The 17,949-nt window shown below is 53.1% G+C and overlaps 7 protein-coding genes across 7 annotated transcripts; 3 read left to right on the top strand and 4 right to left on the bottom strand.

Annotated features, from left to right (window-relative positions):
- Window positions 1–1,480: 1,480 nt before the first annotated feature.
- On the top strand, window positions 1,481–4,072 carry NECHADRAFT_59963 (uncharacterized protein; the record flags this gene model as incomplete). Its single annotated transcript, XM_003052008.1, has 6 exons — window positions 1,481–2,533; window positions 2,744–2,843; window positions 2,940–3,058; window positions 3,109–3,618; window positions 3,672–3,685; window positions 3,948–4,072. Coding segments are annotated over exons 1-6 (1,524 nt in total), but the record flags the coding sequence as incomplete, so codon positions are not given.
- A 50-nt stretch (window positions 4,073–4,122) lies between these two features.
- On the bottom strand, window positions 4,123–7,010 carry NECHADRAFT_68209 (uncharacterized protein). The gene is made up of 4 exons (XM_003051566.1): window positions 6,241–7,010; window positions 5,976–6,191; window positions 5,253–5,926; window positions 4,123–5,197 (listed from the first exon to the last, which is right to left on the bottom strand). The coding sequence occupies exons 1-4, from the start codon at window positions 6,751–6,753 to the stop codon at window positions 4,471–4,473; spliced, it is 2,130 nt and encodes a 709-aa protein (XP_003051612.1). The 5' UTR covers window positions 6,754–7,010; the 3' UTR covers window positions 4,123–4,470.
- Window positions 7,011–10,792: 3,782 nt separating this feature from the next.
- NECHADRAFT_68206 (uncharacterized protein) lies at window positions 10,793–14,347 on the bottom strand. The gene is made up of 3 exons (XM_003051565.1): window positions 14,319–14,347; window positions 14,149–14,239; window positions 10,793–14,096 (listed from the first exon to the last, which is right to left on the bottom strand). Exons 2-3 carry the CDS (start codon window positions 14,218–14,220, stop codon window positions 10,803–10,805), a joined length of 3,366 nt encoding a protein of 1,121 aa, XP_003051611.1. The 5' UTR covers window positions 14,221–14,239; window positions 14,319–14,347; the 3' UTR covers window positions 10,793–10,802.
- Window positions 14,348–14,577: 230 nt separating this feature from the next.
- On the top strand, window positions 14,578–15,108 carry NECHADRAFT_78849 (uncharacterized protein; the record flags this gene model as incomplete). The annotated part of the gene is made up of 3 exons (XM_003052007.1): window positions 14,578–14,821; window positions 14,871–14,941; window positions 14,995–15,108. The coding sequence occupies 3 exons, from the start codon at window positions 14,578–14,580 to the stop codon at window positions 15,106–15,108; spliced, it is 429 nt and encodes a 142-aa protein (XP_003052053.1).
- NECHADRAFT_102536 (uncharacterized protein) lies at window positions 15,100–15,940 on the bottom strand. Its single transcript, XM_003051564.1, has 2 exons — window positions 15,819–15,940; window positions 15,100–15,754 (listed from the first exon to the last, which is right to left on the bottom strand). Exons 1-2 carry the CDS (start codon window positions 15,885–15,887, stop codon window positions 15,254–15,256), a joined length of 570 nt encoding a protein of 189 aa, XP_003051610.1. The 5' UTR covers window positions 15,888–15,940; the 3' UTR covers window positions 15,100–15,253.
- Window positions 15,941–16,269: 329 nt separating this feature from the next.
- On the top strand, window positions 16,270–16,949 carry NECHADRAFT_78848 (uncharacterized protein; the record flags this gene model as incomplete). Its single annotated transcript, XM_003052006.1, has 2 exons — window positions 16,270–16,632; window positions 16,695–16,949. 2 exons carry the CDS (start codon window positions 16,270–16,272, stop codon window positions 16,947–16,949), a joined length of 618 nt encoding a protein of 205 aa, XP_003052052.1.
- A 108-nt stretch (window positions 16,950–17,057) lies between these two features.
- On the bottom strand, window positions 17,058–17,943 carry NECHADRAFT_102535 (uncharacterized protein). The gene is made up of 2 exons (XM_003051563.1): window positions 17,631–17,943; window positions 17,058–17,571 (listed from the first exon to the last, which is right to left on the bottom strand). Exons 1-2 carry the CDS (start codon window positions 17,915–17,917, stop codon window positions 17,478–17,480), a joined length of 381 nt encoding a protein of 126 aa, XP_003051609.1. The 5' UTR covers window positions 17,918–17,943; the 3' UTR covers window positions 17,058–17,477.
- Window positions 17,944–17,949: the final 6 nt, after the last annotated feature.

Genomic DNA, 17,949 nt, shown 5'->3' with positions numbered 1-17,949 from the left:
TGGGTTTCTCTAGTCTTTTTGGCACAAATCCCCTTCATCTCTCCTTCTTCCATAACGAATATAGTGGTGTTCCCCCCAAGTCCTATCCACTTCTCGTCTCGGACAGCATAGGCATAGCCAGGCTCGATCAGCGCGCCCTGGCAATCAATGATCAAAACGCCACGGAGTAGAAACACCAGACAATTACTGAGGCAGTGGAAACTGAACTTCCAATCAAGAGCTCTAGAAGGCCAATTTGGAGAGCGGGTGGCGGCGAAATGGATCTCGTAGGCTGGTTCTGGTCGTTGAAACTGAATGACTGTCAATATTACACTTCTTGCGGTTCCTATGCAAGCAGACCTCTTCCTTTAGAGCGAGCGCTACGGTTTTGTAGTCCTCTGGATCGAAAGCGTCCCAGAAATCTCTCCCCCGTGGGCCTATAATTTTTTGTGTAGCCGGCATATCTGATGAATGGCAGAGTATCAATAAGAGAACTGCTGCATACCAAGAAATGCGATTTGCTTCTAGACTTCAAAGTCAAGAAGGAGAAATCATCGGGAGAGGGTTTGCTTGCCAATAAATAGCCTCAGCGGCCGATTAGCTATAGGAGGCGGGCAATCGGCAGTGATTGGCCCGGATACCCTTACCTGACATCCCTCTTGGCGATTGCCACATCAACTCGCATTGGGGTCTCTTTGGTAGGGGAGATCGGCCTCTATCCGCACTATCTGTGGCTTCCCTAGGTATTAATAGTGTCTTTGATTTGCAACAAAACGGCTTTGAAGGTGGTATCTATCGTTTCAGGTCGAGTCCCATGTTTGGCCGCGGCTGTGTAAGGTAGGTAGTGGTCCAGAGGGATGATTCCGCATGTACCGGTACTTTGAATGGGGGTGTGGATGCAAGCCCCCAGGCGCAGCAGAAGCTGAACAAGACTCCCCCCTCTCAAGGCGGGCGGATAGTTTGCGAGCCAACACAAAAGTCTTGGAGTGCGCCGCAAAATCAGCCCAGCGGGGTAAGGCATCTCGGTTTTGCCAAGTTGAGCGACGGGCAGGGGGCCTGGTACATTGAGCTTGGAGGTTTGTCCTTGAAGCTCCAGAGGCTGATCGTGCCTTGAGACACACGACCTGAGCTAAACAAAGTCCTATCATCACCTGGTAAGAGCTCAAGGCTACCTCAGGCAGCTACCGACCTGCCAACCCTCTCTCACCACATCTTGAGCCGAATTGTTCAATTCATCAACTTTCACCTGCATCAATGGTTACGGCTGCCGCCATGCTGATCAATCGCAACGTTCTGGGATGTACTGATTGATTGACATTGATCTCTGCTTGTACCCGTCACTGCTGCTCTACTGCATATGTCCCAGCACTCATCGCCCCTCACTTCATCTGCACTCACCCGTTCACCCTTTCATACTTTCATCTCCTGGTGCCATCATCAAACAGCGGAGAATAGGCGCCCATTTGAAACGGTAGCTCAATCAAGACATGCTGCGCTCTTTCAAAAATAGGGCATCTGGCGTTTTCCGCAAGAAGAAGGCCGCAGACACGGAGCCTGTACCGGACCTGCCTGTTCCACCTTCACCTGCCGACACTTCTACTTCAGCGCCTGGTCCGGCTCGCTATATCCCACCTCCACCTTTACCTCCTCCATACTCACAACCATCAACATCGCTCTATACTCCTTCTACTGCCTCAACGCGACCTGAACAAAATCAACAGGAGCGAGAGCAAGAACAGGAACAAGGGCAGGAACAACAGCCCCAAGACGACCAACAACAAGACCAGCTATTGGATCAAGCTCCCGCGCCTCAACAACCAGCGCCAGACACTGCGGCGCCGGATCCCTTCGCGCCTAAATACGTCCCCTATATCGAGGCAACTCCACTCAAGAACAACATGCTCGCCGGGACAGCAGGAAGATATGGGCGGGTGAACCCTGATATCATGGGTGGCTTCGGTGATGACGATGACTCCATCTGGCTTGTGGATGACGAGGAGTCGGACGAGGAGCAGCGCCGAGAGCAGCGCAACAGTCAAGCCCGATCTTCTAATTCTCTACGCACCCCTTCACGGCCAGTCTCGCGACGTTCTAATGCTTCTTCTTCGCGTACACCAGCAACAACACAAACCCTGGACTCGGGTCCTGCCCCTCCGGGTTCTTCTTTTAGACCGGGTTTCCGCTATCATGTGCCCTCTCTACTCGACGACGACGAGTTCACCTCGGGCACTCTCTCAAGTACTGCCGCAACACCTGAAACACTGCCTACTCAGGAAACCTCCCCTGCGCCAAGACGGGGCTACGGTCCTGTGGCAGCATCAATCCTTAACCTCACTGATCTCGGTGTCGACGCCGACGACATCCATGAGCCTCCATCAAAGAGACGAAACATCACACCCCTCCCTGCTCGACCTGCGGCTGCGGCTGCGTCTTCCTCTTCTTCTTCTTTAGTTAATCCGTACGTTGCCCGGTTTCAGCAGCCGGATGATGCCAAGGCAACGGCATCTCTCCGCCAGCTGGATCAGTCTGCGGATGACGTCGCTGATGATTTCAGGTAGGTCTCGCGAAGATTCCCCCCTCCCTTCGATGCCGCCAATGCCAGGAGCCTTCTAGTTGATGGCTTCTTGGCTGTTTTGTGCCATTCGTTGCGTCATGAGTTATGTTATCTGTTATGCAGTCTTCGCCGTCGTTATTTTGTTATTCTCTTGGTTGCTCTATACCACATTCTGTCTTGAATTTTACTAAGAAATTGTACTATTTACAGCTTTGGCCAGCGATATCAGAAAGCCCCCGACTCACCTGATGTGATTGTCACCCACCAGCGGATACCAGCAGAGGCGAGCACCCGTGAAGTAGAGTGCGTGGTTTGTACAGAGACTAAGGGAGCTAATGCCTTCCCTCGTTTCTCGATAACATCGTCATGTACCCACCCTCCGAGCACATGCCTTGATTGTATTCAGCTGTCCATTGAGTCGGATCTGAGTAGCAAGCTCTGGACCGAGATCAGGTGTCCTGAATGCCGTGAACTACTAGAATATGCCGACATACAGAGATATGCCAATAACCAGACGTTTACGAGGTACGTCAAGGAACACCTATATAGTGCTGGACAATACTGACATGAACTAGATATGAGACCCTGGCTCTTCGGGCTGCCATGTCGGAAGCTGAAAACTTTATATGGTGCACTTCTGGCTGTGGCTCCGGTCAGATCCACGACTCGGGCTCTGAGCAGCCAATTGTTACTTGTCTTCACTGTGGCCATCGCTCATGTTTCCATCACAATGTTGCGTGGCACCAGACTTTGAGTTGCGACGAATATGACCAACTCCTCGCCGACCCTGAAAACTTTCGCTCTAACCTCGAGATCGAGAACGAGAAATGGTCGGAGGCCCAGCGAGCTCAGTTGGAAGCTGATAGAGCTATGGCACAGGGGCTACTGGCTGAGGATCAAGCTGAGCGAAGGCGCCAGGAAGAGAGAGAACGACAGGAGAGGGAGCAAGCTCAAAAGGCAGCCAAGCTAGCACGCCAGATTGCCGCTAGAAGGAAGCGGGAGGAGGAACAGAGCCGGGCTACCGTGAGCCAAACGACGAAGCCTTGCCCCGGGTGCGGGTGGGCTATCGAGAAGAACAGAGGCTGGTATGTACAACCTTGTGCTACTCCTATGGACAGATGTGCTAACCTAGTGGCAGTTCGCATATGACTTGTAAGTTGTCCCCCGTTGTCCTTTTCCTCCTCGTTGCCCCCCTGAGGCTCAACCCTGCCCTTGATGGTGCGTTGGCGCGAGACTCGTCTCTCGTTTCTACCCTTGGATGCTAAACAACTATCATAGGCATCAAGTGCCGTTTTGAATTCTGCTGGGCCTGCGACCAGACCTGGGACCGCAGACACAACAACTACTGCACTGGCGGCGCCTGATCTGAAACTTGACGCACACATGACGGCGGTTCAGTAACTGACCCTTACAGGCATCAAGTGTAAACACGAATTCTGCTTCGAGTGCGGCGCGAACCATCGCGAGATTATGAAGAATGACAATAGCGTCCACAAGCGCACATGTCGCTACCATCCAGATAACCTTGAGGACTATGAAGGCGAAGACTCGGAATGAATGGGAAATGAAAGTGGGGGACACAGGATGGTGTATGATATTGGATCAGATTTGCCCCGAGATACCCTTCAGGCAGGATGGAGTTAGCGACATGATACAATATTTACCAGGCCACCATCGTGGAAGCCAAACCCTAACATTGCATCAGAGTGATTAAGAGTAGAGGTGACCTGGATTTCAAGCATGACCCCTAAATCCTTCATTCGCCTCGGCAATAGATTAAAGTGCCATAGAGTACATTGATCCCTACCAGAGATGTAACCAAACCCATGTCAATGCTAATCACAGCTCCAAATGAAAATACTACTTCAGATAGATAACCACCCCTGGGTATTCACAACCATGTTCGCTACATCGACCTCCACGCAAGCCTACACTCCTCAAGCAGCGGTCAACTCGGCGATCCGTCGTTCCAGCTCGGGCACCTGCCGCAGCCGGACCTCGAGCTCCTCACGTTCATCTTCGAGCTTGAGGCGTCGCTCAGCGTCGAGTCGAGTAAAGACGTAGTTGCCCTGTCCATCGAACTGGAGGATGTGCGAATGGTACTTCCACAGGCTGCGACGATGGCTCACCGTCATGAGTGTGACGCCAAGGGCCTTTGCCGTGTCGTACATGGCCTTTTCCGTTTCGAGGGTAACGCTGCTCGTGCACTCGTCGAGGATGGCGTACTTGGGGCGATGGTAGAACAGGCGAGCCATGGCCACGCGCTGCTGGAGACCACCCGAGAGCACATCGCGCCACTCCGCCTCGGCATCCCAGCCCTCGTCGTACATCTCGGGAAGATGCTCGAGGCCGAGCGTCTTGAGGTAACCGAGGAGATCTGCATCAGTGACACCGCGGGCGCGCATCTGGCGGAGAGAGTCGGGGTAGATGATTTGCTGGCGAAGGGAGCCTCGGGAGAGGTAGGGTCGCTGGGGGATGTAGAAGATGGCGTGGAACGGTGGCTTATATACGGTGCCTCCGTAGACAGGCCAGAGTCCGCCCAGAATGCGGAAGAGAGATGACTTGCCGCAGCCGTTGGGACCGACGACAAGGAGGTGGTCTCCATGCTTGAGGGTGAAGGACAATGCCTTGACCAGCACGTCGCCATTGGGAGAGATGATGGGTCTGTTGAGGTTGAATGTTAGCTGTATTCAAGCAGCACTAGGTTCCTTCCACTTACACATCGATAAAGGTTATATCTTCGCTCTCGTGGACGGTTCCCCGTCCTTTGAGGACAGCCTCGTTACCCTCTGTGCCCGAAGAGGACACCAACTTCTTCTCAAAGTGTCCGGACTGGACATCATCCATAACATCGAGCAAGGTTGCAACTCTCGATGTATATCCTGCCAACTCCATCACTTCCCTGTATGAGAACATAATGCGTCCAAAGGCGTCCGATGCAGAGAGCAGCATTCGTCTGTTGGTGACGAATGCCTCTGTTCGGTCACCCATGTTCATTGCGACATGGCCAGGCATCTTGATAAAGACAGGGACACTGCAGAGCAGGAGACCGAGAGCGCCCCAGAAGTACTTGATGACAAAATCCTCCATGAAACCATGGTAGAACCGCCTCCGTAGAATGTAGTTGACGTGCTTGATGAGGGTGAAGTAGCCCTTGTCTAAAGTGTCCTTCTCAGCGGCGTGACCACCGTATAAGGCGATTTCTTCGCTATAGTCAATGAGGCGCGAATGTTGGAAGCGGAACTCGCCCTCCAGTCTGGCTTCATCAGCGACATACTTTCCAAATGGTGGAGTTAGCGCTCTCATGACGTTGGCTGAGAGTTGAACGAGGAGTGACATGAAGACAACGCCCTCTCCACCAACGCTCTTGGAGAGAGAGTAGGTGTATATAGTCTAAATATGGTAAGCAAGAGGCATATCAATCATGTATCGGGGAAATTACCATATCGAGCATGGGTTTGGCAAGATTGCTATACAGCTCAGCCAAACTATTCGAGAACTTGGACACATCGACTGCGATCAACTGATCGGGGTTCTTTATTCGGTCGTCCAAAGCCGATATACCATAAAAGGTCAAGTTGGAGAGGTATTTATCGTGGATAAACTGTGTAAGCCGCGTTCGGTACTTGAGAGATAGCTCGGCTTGGTGATAGGATAGCTGCGAAGCGTTTAGTATATGACCCAGCAATAAGTCGGGATCATCTCACCATGGAATTCGTAAAGGTAGCAGGTACAGCGATCAGCATCCACCATACTATGCGCTTCAAGAATTCCTTTCCGTTGCCCTTCACCAGGGCCTTGACGATAGCGCCATCCATCTCGGCGACGCGCAAACTGATCAGAGTCCTCAGGACCAGGAAGAAGCTATGGCTCATCAACAGCCTAGCTTCCTTGCTGCGCCATCCGGGGACGACAATCTTGAGAAGCCGTAATAGCGAACGGAAAAACTCGCGGTTCAGCTCGACCTTCTTTCGCGGTGTCTCTTCGCTGCCGCTCGACGTGGTACCGCGACGGGCTGCGCGCTGGGCGGCTTCACGCGCCGAGGCAGCCTTTTGCTCGGAAATAGCATTGCGGATACGGTTGGCGAGGGCGATGAAGAGGGTTATCCACACGGCGCGGGAGATGCGAGTGCGGTTGGAGACGTAGAGGCCAGTCAGCCGGGAGATGAGGCCGCGGAGAGTGCGATCGCCCGGCAGCGCGAGCTTCGACTGGGACGCCATGATGGGCGCGTTGTAGAGTTAATACTCTACGGCCCGTAGGATGCAAGTGTCGCGCGTGTTGAAACTTCTGAAAGATACTCGAGAAGATCCAGACTTTGCAAAGTCGTCGAGGCTGTGAGGGGAGACAAGGCGAATCGAATCGACGTCACGTCACAAGCCTACCGAGGCCAGCGCGGCGCATTAGGAAATCGGATCCCGATTCGGCAACTCTGAAGATGAGGATGAAGACGTGACACGACGAGAATCTACAACTTGATATCAAAAAGAAGAGAACAAGTCAAATGTTGAAAAAGTTAAAGGGAAAAAGAATACATGGATTGGAAATGGCCATGTGGTGGTGTTCCATGCAGAAGCTCCCTCGGCCGATGAGTCTGGGGCAAGTGCAATGAACCCGTTCTCCCCACACTTTCACACGCTGCGTTCGGCATGTGATTGCCATTAGAGTGGGGGAAAACCAGCCACAGAGCATGCCACCCCGGAAAAAGCACCAGCCACACTTAACAGCAGCCACATTCCGCGGGGGGTAAATGAATTTTTGGTTGTCGTCGCATCGCGGGGCAACTTTTTGCTCTCATGATCAAACAATTTCTGACAAGATTTTCCTCTCACGCTTAAACTCCAACGAAACCGCCCAAAATGTCCGACGACGAGAACATTTCCGTCTACGATGAGATCGAGATCGAGGACATGACCTTTGACGAGGCTCTCGGTGTCTACAACTACCCTTGCCCTTGCGGCGACAAGTTTCAGATCGCCCTCGACGACTTGCTGGACGAGCAGGACATTGCCGTGTGTCCCAGCTGCAGCCTCATGATCCGCGTCATCTTTGACTTGGTATGTCGGACCGATCTCTCACGCTACATTCTTATGTCTGACTTCTTTTTTTTTTTTTTTTCAGGATGACCTACCAAAGCCTCCTACTTCGGGTCCCTCGGGCGGCCAGATCCCCATTGCCGCCTAAAACTGTCCCACGATCATGACAAATACCAAGCGCCGAGCCCTTCTCTCCGAGGTTTTCTATTTCGGTCCTCACAAAGATTCAGGTCTGAGAATAGTGGCACGCGGCTGCAAGTGCAGCAAGGAATAAGCCTGCGCCGCCGCTTATATGGACCACATCTGCCCGGACCTCCCGCAGGCAATGCCGACAGGACGAGGAGTCACCAGGCACTCGCGTCACCCCCTAGGTTTATACAGACCCTGGATGAGGGTCGCCGATCAGGAAGAAATAGTTCAGAGATCAAGGCTTCAGAGCATGTTCGGTTCAATATATCAACTGGATAGGACGACCAGGACCAATCGTCTCGGACAAGTCAAAACAGAACACTCCCCGGCTACAACAGCGCCGGTCGCGATCAGACATTTTTACCAATGTTCGACCCTCACGGAAGATATGGAGACAGCCCGCCTATCTCAACAACATCCAAATGTTCGGCTGTAGGCGATATACCATGAGTCAAAAGGGGAACTAGACATGTCACAATCACATTCACAGGCCAAGTCCCTGCCGAGATTGGTATTGACAATTAGTATTAAATATGTCAGAAGCGATCTCGCTTCATTGATCTATCTAGTCTAGCCCGGACGATCGTGTTCCCGGTCTAAATCCAATCGAAAGTTATGCGCGCACCAGCACGTCTAGGGACGGAATCCAACCAATTGTCCCATATCCGTATCCAGATCCATATACATGCCTGCCACCCTTTGACAAGTTTCCAAGATTTACAGGGCAAGGACGGCGGCGACAGCACCGACAACACCGGCGAGACCGGCGTGGGCACCGAAGGAGACGGCACCGTTGGGGCTGGGGACACCGTCGGTGCCAGTGGGAGAAGAGCCGGAGCCAGTAGTGGTGCCGTTGGTGTGAGCTGTTTGCTTGTGTTAGTGGTCGTGATCTATATCGTGGTGTTCGGAAGGGTTGGACTAACGACCAGGGGTGGCAATGGGGCCAGGAGTGCCGACAGGAGTCTGAGCAGCAGCCGCAACAGCGACGAGAGCGAAGATGGGAGCGAAACGCATGTTGAGGGTTGAAGAGTTGTTTAAAGAAAACGGATTCGGTCTTGCTCGGTTGTTCGAAAACGAAAGACTCTGTTGGATAACGACTGTGGTTGTTCAGATGGGTTGTTTGTTTGATTGAGGAATGAATGAGCCAGATGGGAGGAACTCTGGACTCCTATATACCTCGCAAGCTCACAAGGATATGGATCGGGCTCTGGGTATGTCGAGAGTATCCGTAGGTAGGTACTTTGCATGATACCAGCCCCAGGGGGCGGTTGCATCATCCCAACCGCAAGCCACCCACTATTTCAACCCTCTTCCCGGGGCCTCAAGATGGAAGTTGGACCGGTGGACTCCACTTGTTTTCATTCTGGCAATGCAATACTGTACAGTACAGTGTGCGTGTAGTGTAGTGGGTGAGTGTGCAGTACACTTTCGAGCCGTGCCAGCCGCGTCAAAATGCAAATGGGCCAGCCACGGATGCCTCACATTAACCAACAAAACAGCCGCCTTACAACACACCCCAGCCTCGCCAACATGTAGGCCGCATCAATGGCGCTGCTGTTGCTAGACCAACCGGAGAACTAACCAGCCGCCATGCAGGAGAAAAGGCTTCACCGTACTGCAAGCACAACAAAGCTGTTGCCGCTTGCTGCAACTGCAACTGTACCTGGACGGACGAGAAAAACAAGGTTGAGCCGTCGTGCCAGGCCAACAAGAAGTCGACCCCAAACCTTGCGTCATGGGGACCACTTTGTCGACATGGCTTGGCCTCGGTGTGTGGGTGGCAATGGCTATGGTTCATTCTAGTGGAGGCGGGATGCGTTCTTTGCTTGCGCAAGCTTCCCTGACTAAGGAGGGACCCCAAAGTTTCTAAACATGGAAAAAAACACAACTGGGTCGAAATTCCCTCTTTTTCCAACGCAAATAGCGGTTGCCATCCCTGAAAATCCCCTAATAACTTGATTCAATGTAGTTACATACACTGTGAAATCTAGGGAAAACTAGGGTCCCCGATAAGTGGACTCCTCTCGCTTCTAAACCCATGGCGTTCGGGGCTATTGCAGATCCTCTTTTTCTTCCATAATCTATGGTTCTGACGCGCAAGCCAGAAAATTCAGGGATTCCAAAGGCGATCGGCTTCCCAAAGACGGAAAGTTGTAAAAAAAAGCCATGGTCCAGCCACGGTGTGAACCTTGCAGCACGGGCGAGCGGTTCAAGGGGGGGTGTAGTACTTAACATGAAAGATACACCCTTTCATTGTTCTGAACGGTAAATGGGGGGTCGGGCCCACAAAGAGGTCGACATTGCGCGTAAAGGGGATCAAGATTCTTTTTATCTGAGGCAATGGTTGGATGACCAGACCAAGGAAAGGTCGGGTCGTTGTTTATTACCCACAGACCACACAACAAAACAACTCGCTGCCGGTAGTGCTTGTGCTCTCTGATGTGATGTGGACTCTTCATGGATGTTTGATATTGGTTTATGTACTCCGTATGGCTAAATGGATTCCTTCCCCGGCAACAGAGTAGAGTGAGTACTACGTACTATGTACAATGTGGACATTCCATGTTACAGAACTGAGACGCCCCCTGATCAGAGCTTTTCAACCTCCTTGATTTTATTACTCTCAACTACAGTATCCGTACATACAGTACAGAGATATCCCTGATTTGATTTGATTCCTTCTTCATGCACACGTAACCCTTGATCTCGTCTTTTTGCATCTCTTCATCAATACTTGCTCAACTCCAACCAACCCCCATCTTCCACATCCCGATACTTACAAGGGTCTCCTACATAACACGGGGTTTCCAGCAGCAATGGCACATGCACATGCAACGCACGTACAATACAAGCGCCGCAAAAGGAGAAGAGAGTAAAAAAAACAAGCCTTTCTCTAGCATGCCTGATCGGCACTTTTTTTTTTAGATCCCGATCCACTCACACGTAACCCTTCCATTGTTTATCACGTAGCAGCCACTGTATGTCTAACATTGTTTTAACGGGGAACCGACCCTTCTTCCGCTCCGCTCTCTGATGCATCATCCTTCTCAGGCCTCCACGTTCTCAAAGAAGAAGGTTGGCACGCCAGGAACTGCATTCTCGGCCACCGGCACAGAAATCTCCACCTCCTTTCCGTCCGCCAGGTTGACGCCCTTCTTGCCTCCCTCCTCCACCGACAGGATGTCGCATGCAACGAGGCCGCCCGTTCGCTTCAGTCCAGCCACCATCTGCAGCAGTGTCTCCTTTTCGTCAAACGCCAGCTTCTGCTCAAGCACTGCGCTGGCAGGCTCACCCGCCTGGAGACGCCTCTTCAGGTTCTGCACAAACGGCATAGCCTTCTTCATCTCTCCCATCTTGCCAATCTTGCCGTTCAGCTGCTTGTCGTTGACCGACTTGGTCTCAGGATCCCACATCTCCTTGAGCAGGTCAATGTACTTAGCCTGCCACGCGGGGAACTTATCCGTCACAAAGACGGTCAGCTTCTTGGGCTTCTTAGGGTCAAATGATGTCTCCTTGCCCTTGGCCTTCTTCTTCAGCTGCAGTCCCTCCGCAGAGTTGACACTTGAGGCAGTGTTTCGAACGTAGTCTCGCTTCGCTGACAGAGCCGCATCCACCTCACCCACCTCAGGGAAACGTGCGTTGTGGATGGTGCCCTCCTTCTTAAGGACCTCGAGCCAGATGTACTCCGACCAGTGAGGAGCGATGACAGCCAGCAGGAGAGCCTGCACCTCGATATACCGGAGGACGAGGTCCTTGTGCATCTTGAGATTGGCAGCCGCACACGACTCACGGTAAAAGTCACGAGCACTCGTCAGCTCGTACAGGCCAGCCTTGAGCGCCAGCTTGTAGTTGGTGTTGGCGAACTGCTCCACGGCTTCCTTGGTAATAGCATTCAGGTCATTGCTGAAGAGAGCGTCCTGAAACGAGTTGATCTCGCCGCTGCGAAGCTCGTCCTGGTTCTGCACCATCTCCTCGCACCACTCCTTCAGAGTAAACAGTCGCAGAATGTTGTTATCGGCGACATCCTCCTCAAAGTTGGCATCTGTGACACCATCGCCAGCGTCCGCCAGCGCAATACGGGACGCGTCGGCACCGTACTTGAGGGTCAGGTCACGGAGGGTCATGAAGTTGCCGGTACTCTTGCTCATCTTCTCACCGTTCAGCATCAGATGGCCGTTGGCACGCACACCTCGGGGCCAGTACTCCGGTGGGAAGATGGCCAGATGCACATAGAGGAAGAAGGTAAGATGGTTGGGGATGAGATCCTTTCCGGATACTCGCACATCGAGAGGGTAAAAGTACTCAAACTCGCGGCGCATGCTCTCCAGAGTCTCCTTGGGGATCTTGCTGCTGCTCAGTATGTCGTCGCTGAGTTCACGGCGGCAGAAGAGGTAGTCCCAGACCTCGTCGGTCATCTGCTCAGGGCCAATGTTACCCTTGCCCTTTGTTCGGCCGAAGAGATCATTGTGGAGATAGTGTGCGATGGTGTAGTAAGCCATGTAGACGGTCGAGTCACTCAGACTCTCGACCAGGAACTGAGGGTCCCAGGGCAGCTTAGAGCCCAGGCCGAAGCTACGGGCGCACGCCCACTGGTTCAGCCAGTTCAGCACACTTTCGAAACCGTTCTTGGTCTCGGGGGTATAAGTCTCCAGGCCCTTGCCGTCGGTATTGTCAACCCACTTGAGGGCCGTCTGCTTCCACGCCTCCTCACCGTAGTCAAGGTACCACTGGTCCATAAGAGCAACAATGCAGTCGTCACCAGATCGGCTAACAACCTTGCGCTCGGGCTCGGAGTAGGCAAAGGCCTCACCGGCGTCAATCAATTGCGTCCGGACCTTGGGCTTGGCAATCTCAACCTTCTCTCCCTTGAAGTCACCGACCTTCAAGGTACCCTGGTAAAAGCCCTCCTTGTACGCAAGTTCCTTGGCTTCCTCAAGCTGCTTGGTGTCCTTGGGAGACGCAATCTTGAGCTTCTTGACCAGGAAAGGAGCGCACAGATCGCCGTAAGTAGGAGTGTCAATGATGGGGAAGATTTCCAGCTCAGCCCACTCCTTCTGGATGCCGTAGTAATCAGCCTTCTTGGCCAGGTCCGTCACAGTAGCAAAGTCGTCAGGGCTGTCGGAAGGCACCGAGGTGACAACACCAGTACCCTTTGTGGGAAGAACTGTCTCCATGGGCAGAACGCGCACACCTTCCTTGTGCAGGGAGAGAGGAGCATGGATCAGACTGCCCACGATGTCAGAGCCGACGATCTCTGCAGCCTTCTCGATGACACCCTCGGTAGCAAAGATGCCCTGGTAAGCCATGTTGCGCGCAGCTCGGTCGGTCACAACGTAGTAGTCGGTCTCGTTGGCCTTGAAGACACCGTAGGTGATCTTGGGACCGACGAAACAGCAGGTCTGGCCGTACATGGTCTCGGGACGCAGAGTCGCGGGAACAAGGTAGACGTTGGATCCCTCGGGGAGCTTACCCTTGAGAGTCTCGGCGGCCTTGGGAGCCCATTCCAGGACCTTGAGCTTGAGAGCAGTGTACTCCTGAGGACCGACGGCCTCACCCTCGGCTCGGTCGTGGTCCATACAAGGCTGGCCATCCTTGATCGAGTAGATGGTGTATCGCTTGCCAAACTTGATCTTGTCGAGCTCCTTCAGACGGTTCATCTGCCATCGGACAAAGGCATCGTAGTAAGGGTTGGCATCGGTGGTGACGAAGGATCGGCGCCAGTCGATACGGCAACCAAAGTTGGTCAGGTCTCGGATGGCCAGGGGAGGGAAGAACTCGAGCCAGTACTGAGGGTCGGCAAACAGGTGAATCTCCTCGGTAGGGATGCCGATCGCCTGCATGATCTGGAACTGGTACTTCATCTTGACGGTCTTGGCCGCGGCCTTGCCCTTCTTAGCAGTGAACTTGGTCACATCCTCCTTGGTCTGCTTGGCAGCAGGAGCCTTCTCCTCCACGACAGACTCCTCCTCCTTGTAGCCCTGGAAGTCTCGACCGAAGAGCTTGATCTCGTTGACCAGCTTATCGGCACAGGCCTTGATGGGCATGCCTGTGCAGTGGAATCCCATGGGGAACAGGGCGCGCTTGCCCTGCATTCTGGCGACACCAGCAGCGAACTCGACCTTGCTGACGGAGAACGAGTGGCCGGCGTGCAGGGTGCCGTTCATGTAGGGGTAGGCCATACATCCGAAGAACTTGGGCTGCTGCTCACGCAGCTCGGCGGCGGAGATGGAGTGGAGGGGGATCTCGTCGGTCGAGGGAGCATCGGGCTGGAAGACACGGTCCTGCTGCCATTTCTCCTGATATTTCTTTTCGATAGCAATCAGAGAGTCTCGCTTCTCAGTCTGCTAGTAGTCAGAATAGTCATTTCATCACATTTCAAAGAATTGGACCTGCACCTTTGAGTTCCTTGGTTTTGGAGATGGTCAGAGCCTCCATGGCTTTCGGGACGGAGTCTGTTGAAGCCATCGTCGGATATCGACAAGACCTACGACGTAACAAAATTGATCCTGTCAGTCTCTTTCTCTCGGGAAAGAAAAATCAGCGGCAGATTGGAATTTACACACCTCGAAATCTCACTTGGAAATTTTCTGAGTCACGGTTTGTAAGGGAACGAAATCGGGCCTTGGTGAAGGAGGGGTGAAAATCGCGGGGCAGAAGCAACGGGCGCACAGCGCTAAGTGGCTAGTGCGTGGGCTGTTGTGGCTGTGCAGTGGCGTTCTCGCCTTTCGTCACTTTTCGGAACCTCGAATCGCAACACCATCACCAAGAGTCGATTCTACTTTGTGCCATTGAGCAGTCGGTGTCGCAAGCAGCTCAATCGTCATGTTTTCAACGACACTCAGGCGCATGGCCGCTTCGTCAAAGGAGACCCTTCTAAAGAGGGCACCCTTGACTATTGCGAATAACCCATACAAAGCACGAAAGGTCTGGCCGCCCAACTTTAAGCAGCTCACCCACCAGCAACAACTCCGCTTTGAGAAGAAGTACAAGAGGCGCATTGTGCTAGCAAGCCGCTCGCCTACGTGGGAGAAGGCTGTCAAGACAGCTCAACTCTTGACCATCGTTGGTAAGTCTATTCTTGAAGCTTCTACTTCATCGGCTAACTCGGTCATCAGCTGCCATGGTCTGGATTCTGTTCTACTCCGAGTTTGAGTGGTGGGGGCAAAAATACAAGCCGTCTGAAGAGGTCCGTTCATGGAATCAGCAAGAAACGGTATCACAAGCTAACGATCTTGTCAGATCCGAAAAAAGACAAACTACCTCTTCGGTACATTGGACCCCGAGAAGAGATTTGAACGACGTCCAGACGCACCCCCTCCACCTCCCCCCAAAGACGAATCCGAGTCAAAATAGAGGATTCTTTGTGTATATTATTGAATCATGGAGTCTGGCGTTATCCTCGTGGTGGCATAACATGTATGGATATCTTGGTGGACAGGCTCATCCTGCACCCCGCTCTATCATGCCTTCTTTTCCTTCTCGTTCAGTGTCATGATCATCACCGGCCCGTCCAGGCAAAGTTAGCGCCCATGCCGAGCCCAGCTCCCAAGCCAGAGGGTCCCCTTCCCTCATTCACCGGTCGCTTTGCGACAGTTCCCTGCGCCTTGACTCCCGCGACGATGCGGTCCAGATTTGTCTCTATTACAACGCCTCCTATAATCATTTCCGAGAGCGTAGAATGTAGCGTCTCGAAGTTGAAGATCAAGTCCAACTCGCAGACATTCTCGAAAAGCTTGTCAAGGGCCTCGACGTAGACCTGAATCAGGTCGATGAGGGCGAGCGGCGACTCGGTCGAGGTCGAGATGATGATGAAGAAGAGTGTCGCATAGTGGCGGTATGTCACCAGCGAGGGGACATCGTTCTGTTCCTCTGACGACGTGTGCGAAGTACCAGAGGCGGCAAGCAGCGGTGGGAGAGGTAGAAAGTTGCAGGATCCGGCCGGTCGATTAGACACGAGGGTAAAGATCTCGGAGATGAGACGCTGCTGGATGCTCGTTTCCTAGAACAAGGGAAATGGGTGAGTTGTACGCGACAGACAGCAGCCAGTCAGGGATGAGACGTACGAGCTGGGTATAGAACTTTGTCAGACGAGGCTGACCTTGGCCATTGAAGACCAAGAAAGCATTAATCATGATTGAGAGTTGAAATCTTTCATTCCACCTCTTACTGCAATCGGAGCGTGTTGAGATGGGAGTGTGAAGCAGGTTGATAGTGGGGCTGTTGAGGTGCTTGCGGCGCTGACGAAGGTGCCGATGACCGGGATGGTACGTACCTGCTTTGGAACACGACGTCATGATTGGCCAGCTGCTCTTGCACCTCACGAGCTTGATCCAAACCGCGGGGAGCTCAGCTTGTTCTTGCTGAATACATCACGCCTTCCATACCTACCGAACAACGACAATTGACAATCAACACCACAACAAGTGTACCTATCATCTCGACAGTAAACCATCTTTCAATCAATCACTCTAAACCCAAAGTAATCGCCTTTGGATTTTGATGCCAGCCCCAAGAATGTCCCGTCAAGTCGCATCCCAAGCCTCCCGCCTGGCTTCGCGGGCCATTCGCACTTCGACACCTCTCTGCCGCTCAAGCTTCCGTCTCGCACCCGTCGCATCACGTATCCACCTTCCCGCCCGCGCTGGTGTCCTGCGAAGCTATTTCTCGACCGCTCCAGCCCGTACGCGGGGTATCATGCCCGATACCGAGAACCCCGCCAAGCCTTTGGATGAGTCGGAGGATGTCCAGCCGAGCGCTGCTGTGGCCGAGCTGACCGACGGCGAGTACCACGAGCTTGCCGATGAATACCTTGATAACGTCGTGGGCAAGTTCGAGGAGCTCCAGGACGAGAGGGAGGATATTGATGTCGAGTTCTCGGTTCGTGCTGTTCTTCTACATGACTTCATTCTTGGTTCCTCGGCTAACAGATTCAACTACAGTCCGGTGTCCTCACCATCAGCTGGCCCGACAAGGGCACGTACGTCATCAACAAGCAGCCCCCAAACAAGCAAATCTGGCTGTCGTCCCCCATCTCGGGCCCCAAGCGCTACGACTGGTGCATCTTTGGCGAGGGCCAGAACGAGAAAGAGGGTACTGCCGTCGGCGACTGGATCTACGCCCGTGATGGTTCGAGCCTGAACCAGGTCTTCCTTGAAGAGCTCGGAGTCGACATTGACGTGCCGGGCGAGGAGTAGAGCTTCTTGCCCAGCGCTGATCGACATCCCGGGAAGAGCGGCGGCGGTGTTTGAGGTTGAAAAGGAACAGCATTGGCATTTTCTCTGGCGTTGAGGGCTTCAGGTAGCCTAGCAAGGATCTTCTCGTGGTTTGAGTGTATTATATGTGTAATATCGAGACGAGCCCCAGGTGCTGGGAATGACGGTAATTCCCGACTGAGAATATATTCAAGTTTATCGTGCCGCGTTACCCAGAATGTCTGCGGATGTGACTTTGCTCCGCCAATTTGGTGATACAGATACTGTACAGATCTTTTTGTCCCGTTGATGGCTCCCCTGCGGTTCTGATAGGGTGATGCTGAACCCTCCAGGTGTTGCCCCGAAAGCAGTGTTTTAACAGCTCAAGCTAGATACGCTGAGAACCAGCTTTCGGCACAGTAGTCCATCTCAGGTAGTCCTCTCATCGAATACCAGTCGAATGATCTTAGACTAGCTGCTTCATGATCAGGTTCCTCCTCGCTGCTCACGTCCAAGTAAAGTACTCAGATATCAACGCAGAAGTATCCCCATTGTCTTGTTGAGCATAGCCACTGTCATATCGTAATGTTGATACGCAGTCATTTTGACATTACCCATAGGAGATCTAAGCACACACACAAGGTCAGCACCAATCCTCAAATTTTGTCTTTGTCCCAGACTCACATATCCCCCCTCATGGGCTGCCAACTGCTGTGATACGCCCTTCCGAGCTGCACCTTGACGAGGTTCTTGAGGATCTTGTGTTCCATCCCCTTCTCCCTTGCCGCCGCCTCCAGGAACCAGACGGTCCGCTTGATGGCATTTTCATCGTATCTCATGTTGGGGTCCCGGAAGGCGGCGCGCAGCTGGTCGCGGACTACGAAGCGGGCGGGTATCGTGTACTGCACTGCCTGAAGAAGGCAACGATAAAGGCGCCGGTAGGCGTTTGTAATAGCCCGATCCTCCCACATGGCTGATGACCGATTCCAGGTTGTCTTGATGA

The sequence above is a fragment of the Fusarium vanettenii genome, assembly GCF_000151355.1.
Source record: "Fusarium vanettenii 77-13-4 chromosome 4 genomic scaffold NECHAsca_3_chr4_2_0, whole genome shotgun sequence".
In the NCBI taxonomy this organism is placed as follows: domain Eukaryota; kingdom Fungi; phylum Ascomycota; class Sordariomycetes; order Hypocreales; family Nectriaceae; genus Fusarium; species Fusarium vanettenii.
This window is presented reverse-complemented; position numbering and strand designations above follow the sequence as displayed.